General features: G+C 57.4%; 1 protein-coding gene across 1 annotated transcript; it reads right to left on the bottom strand.

The window, feature by feature from the left end:
• Positions 1 to 509: 509 nt before the first annotated feature.
• On the bottom strand, positions 510 to 1,900 carry LOC119111309 (Krueppel-like factor luna). The gene is made up of 2 exons (XM_037235123.1): positions 1,253 to 1,900; positions 510 to 1,201 (listed from the first exon to the last, which is right to left on the bottom strand). The coding sequence occupies exons 1-2, from the start codon at positions 1,898 to 1,900 to the stop codon at positions 899 to 901; spliced, it is 951 nt and encodes a 316-aa protein (XP_037091018.1). The 3' UTR covers positions 510 to 898.
• Between the last annotated feature and the right edge of the window lie 2,882 nt (positions 1,901 to 4,782).

The raw sequence follows: 4,782 nt of genomic DNA, 5'->3' as shown, positions 1-4,782 counted from the left end.
CTGCGTTGCGAGCGCTGCAGTGCCGACCGGCGCCGCAACAGGCTCCAGTCGATATGTTCCTGTGCACCACCGCAGTCACCCGTGGGTTCGTTTGTGTGTGCGTGTGTGTGGATGCTGTCGTGGTACACATTCACATGAGCCCCGCTGCCCACACGCGATGGACCCGCTCCAAATTAATGGTGAATCAGTAATGTCCCTGTCGACGGGGCATTATTTCTCGAATCGCCTATCAGAACGCTAATTACCAGCGCCTGGAATGTTCGTGGCCCAAAGCCAGGTCCATGTCTCTATAATCTATAGCCACTTGTCAAACGAATTTAATGGCATCAGGTGGCAAATGCCACTAACCGATCAAACACGTCATTAATCAATAGAAAGCCAGTTTTTAGGGCCACAAAACATCCAAAACAAATTCCATGTGTCCATGCGTAAACATGGAGCTTAAACAATTGAGTTCAACCAAGCTTGCGATGAAGATGTATTTTAAAATATCTAAAACATAACAAACACTACACGCCATATAAAAATAATGGTAATATTTACAGTAAACATCGGCAAATATCACTAATGAACCAACTAGGTAGATCAAAACCCGCAACGGTTTCGACGGAGTATTTCTAAGACTACCATCTTGTGTCTCAGATACATTGATATGGAGATAACCTCCTGCGCAACACACGTTTATGGTATTGCCTTTTCTAGCATTGCAACGTCACACATGATCATTGCCACTGTCATAGCTTTCCCAGTCGCGGAAAGCGTCGAATGGTTGGCACTTTCTCCAGGCGACTGCAGGGAGATCATTTGAAGTCACTCTCTGTCGCGACGCGGCGCCGCTGCGATCACAGATTTGAAAGGGTGGGATCGAGTCCAGCCCAGTCGCTCGGCGGCTGCGGCGCTACACCACCAGGTGTCGCTTCATATGCAGCGCCAAGTGGTCCGAGCGCGAGAAGGCCCGCTCGCACAGCCGGCACTGGAACGGCCGGTCGCCCGTGTGCTTGCGGTAGTGGCGCGTGAGCTCGTCCGAGCGCGCGAACTTCCAGCCGCAGCCCTTCCACGTGCACTGGTACGGCTTCTCGCCCGTGTGCGTCCGGTGGTGCGCCTTCAGGTGCGAGGACTTGATGTACGTCTTAGTGCAGCCCGGGTGGGTACACGTGTGGATAACCACCTTCCGCTTGGCTCGCGGCCGGCGGCGGCGCGGCTTGGTCGGCCCGGTCGTGCCGGGCAGCGGCACCGGGCCGCCGCCGCCGGCGGCGCCGCCCATGAAGTGCGGGTACGCACCGTTCACCAGCCCACCAGGCAGCGCGTAGCCGCTCGGGTCCACGCCGCCGTGGCAGCCGAGGTTGTTGTTGACGCTGTACCGGTACCACTCGCGGTACTGGAACGTGGCGGTCGCCTCGATCGTCAGCTGCGAGGCGGCCATCGGGTCGTAGCCGCAGTCTCCGTAATATTGGCGGCCAGCCATGGCGTACATGCCGGCCGGGTCGGGCTCGCCGGGAGCGCAGTAGTAGCCGGCGGCGGTCGTCTCATTCTTGGCGTCTCCGCCGTAGGTGGGGCAGAGCGGGCCGGCGGCGGCGGGCGTGGCGCCCTCCTGTTTCACGCCGCCGTACTCCTGCTTGACGGCCGAGTACGGCGTACCCGTCTTGTGCACGCCGTAGAAGCCGTCGGCCGGCCGGCTGGCAGGGGGCGTGATCGGGTCGTACGGCACCTCCGAACCCGGCACGGCCATGTGTCCCAGGTAGTGCTGCTGCTGCTGCTGCTGTTGCTGCTGTTGCTGCTGCTGTTGTTGTTGCTGCTGCTGTTGCTGTTGCTGTTGCTGTTGCTGCTGTTGCTGTTGCTGCTGATGCTGCCCAAGGGCGCTCTGGTACCCGCCGAATTCTGCCGGCAGCGGCTGCTGCATGTGGCCGGGATGTGCGGCAGCGGCGGCGGCGGCAGCGGCGGCAGCGGCGGCAGCGGCAGCCCCGCAGCCGGCAGGGAAGCAGCCGGCGGCGGCGGCGGCCGGCAGCCTGGCCTCGGCCAGCTCAGTGCCAGCCGCCGGGTACTCGTACTCGGCTGGCGGCATGTAGAGCGAGTGGCCACTCTTCTGCAGCACGTTATCAATATCGTGCCATACCTGCGGCGGAGACAAGGCCCCGGGTCAGAGGCGGCGGCGCAAACGCCGGGATGAACGCGGGAGGAATGAGGGCCTCCTCTCTAAACATGCTCAACAGTGTAGTCAGCTCCATCCCCATTACCAGTGGCGATATGCGGCATGTCGTGAGCGCGTGCCGGGACCGGCCGGCTCCAGAAGCGCCCACATGCCGGTTGATCATGGGTCCAGCCCGCGCGCGCCGGGCCCACCCGCGCATAGTTGGTTATTCCGCTCGCACGCCACAATCCCGACGGAGCAGCGGCGCCGGTCCGGAGCCGGACACGCCGCGGCACTGACGCAGATAAATGGATGCGGGCAGCCGCCGCCACCGGCCCAACGGACGGCGTGACAAACCGTCACGTCTGGGCGGGATTACGCCGAATTCCACGGATCCGTATGCGTGCTGGCCGCATACAGGCCTTCCAAACGGAGGATGACTTCATCCTCGCAAGGGAGAGGGACGGGGACTTCAATGCGGTTAGTTTTTCCTGAACCACGTGGTCATGGTCAGCATCATGGGGCTGCCATTGGCGTGTCCACTTCGCGCATATACGGTGTTGTCATGTCTTACGATGAGGATAAAGAGTAAGTTGATGCTCGGGACATAGTTTGTTAAGAAAACATCAAACTTGTAAAACAATCTCAATCAGTTTTGCATATTATAATTATTGAATTGTCTTGGGAGACTATTGCGGAAGGAGACCGGTCTCTTACTGATCTTTTACCACAATTTCACAAAAATTATTTGAGCGGGCGAGTGAATATCCACGCGCTGGAAATATTTATCTGTCGCCTACACAAATGATGTTTTGCACACCATAAAAGTGCAAACAGGGACTGTTATTGAAGCGAGTGTTCCACCGCTTGAGGTATGTTTCAAAAACATGCTCTGTTGAAACCTCAGGTCAATCATGTCTAAAAGACCAATTCAGAATCAAAACCCACCTCTAGCAACAACAAATGCCACTGGGCTAAACGTCATAACACGTAGCTAAACACTAAGCGCACTTCAACACGCCAAGCATGCGGTTTTCAAAATAATTGTCCTGGAAATGCTCTATTAAAAGGCAAATTGACCTAATTTCATTATCTTAGATAGCATAAAATGTCATAGGTCGTGGACTTTCAGCTTACCGACTTATAAGTAAAGCATGTCCATAGGCTGGCCGGCCAAGCGGTGCGTGTCACGCCGCCCGCCCTCTTATCTCCGGCTGCAAGGAGCGGCCTCGCTCACCAGGTGATGAGCTAACCATACTTGGACAGGCACGTTGGAGACCACGTGAGGCGCGGACAAAACCCACACCATGTGGTCGGCTTTCTTTAGGTTACAGGCGTCGGCTAGTTTCCGAAAACGCTACTCTTGGTTGCGCATTTTTTCAAACATAAATGTTGATGCAGTTTGTGCCCGGGATGATGGCGCATTTAAGCTCGCGCAGATGCACATCCGGCCTTTTTTAATTCCCCCTTTACTCGTTTTTGCTATCCTTGTCTTCTAATTATTCCATTGCCTTCGGGAGCCCGGGTCAAAGGTTTCGTGTTGCTTTGCCGAGATCCGTGGCTTTAAATCTGAGACGTTAATGGAGCTTTCGAGGATGGAAATTACCGGCGCGTGCCTCCTCCCTGCCGTTGTGAGCTCGAACACTGGGCGGCGCAGTTAGCATATTTGTTCTTAGAGACGCAGCGCCGGCGTCGAATCGCCGTGCATCGGTAAATACGGAGAGCCACCATCAGCACGGTCCTGTCGCCGGATAATAATCATAAAAGCGCGTTTTAAATTCTTCTAATCACTATTTGGCTGTCGGCGGGTGGATGGTTCTCGGTGGGCCGGGCGGCGCCACCCCGGCCGGCCGGGCCGGTCGCCAGTAATGACGCCGCGCCGGCCGCGCTGTGCCGCAGCCGCAAAAACAGCGCCGGCTCCGACACCGAGCGGCGGCCGGGCACCGTATTAATCACGGCCTGGTGCGCGTGCGGCGGCGCTGCAGCGTGCCTACAATTCGCCGTACGTGTCGGCGCTGAATGGCGACCGATGCGGCCGACGGCGCCGCCGCCGCGCCGGATGCGCTGCGGCCGCCGCTTTCAGTCGCATTCGCCGCGCCCAGTCCGCGCCGTAATCGTATTACAGCGCGCGCGCGCCCGCACACCTGTCACATTCCCGAGCGGCGAGCGGCGCTGCTTGCTCTGGCGTGGCCACTCTGGCAAAATATTTGTCTTTCTGTCGGTGCTGTTGTCGCGAGCGGCGCGTGACAGGGTGGCACGAGCCCGCGCGCGCGCTGCCAGTCAAAATAAACCGGCGCCCTGTGGCAACCGTCCAGCCAGCCATTTTTGTCACACGGTCCGCAAGGGTTTAATGCGATGTGAGAAGGTTTTTGTGCCGTGCGACAAACGTGTTCTTGATACGTTAACGGCAAGCGTGCCAGCCTCCATACAGGCGCATGCTTTGAGCCCCAGTCTCTGCTCGTGTTTGAACAAGCCCCGTATAATCGGCGCCGTTAGTGCCTGTTGGCGGTGAACACATCACGGACGATTTACGTAGTCTGCCGGACCAAGCATGCTTTGAGATGAGGCTAGCCAGGGAATCGGTCATAATCATTTGAATAAATTTGCATTCCATATTTTGTCCATAAAGCTGATATTCAGTACCGGTTGTCAGA

The sequence above is a fragment of the Pollicipes pollicipes genome, unplaced genomic scaffold (genome assembly GCF_011947565.3).
Source record: "Pollicipes pollicipes isolate AB1234 unplaced genomic scaffold, Ppol_2.1 Scaffold_7261;HRSCAF=8764_pilon_pilon_pilon, whole genome shotgun sequence".
Lineage (NCBI taxonomy): Eukaryota > Metazoa > Arthropoda > Thecostraca > Pollicipedomorpha > Pollicipedidae > Pollicipes > Pollicipes pollicipes.
This window is presented reverse-complemented; position numbering and strand designations above follow the sequence as displayed.

Coding starts and splice junctions, on each gene's coding strand:
- LOC119111309 (XM_037235123.1), bottom strand. CDS start 1,900: ATGCAGCAGCCGCTGCCGGCAGAATTCGGCGGGTACCAGAGCGCCCTT. Junction 1,202..1,252: donor CGCACTTCATGGGCGGCGCC/GCCGGCGGCGGC, acceptor GGGCCGACCAAG/CCGCGCCGCCGCCGGCCGCG.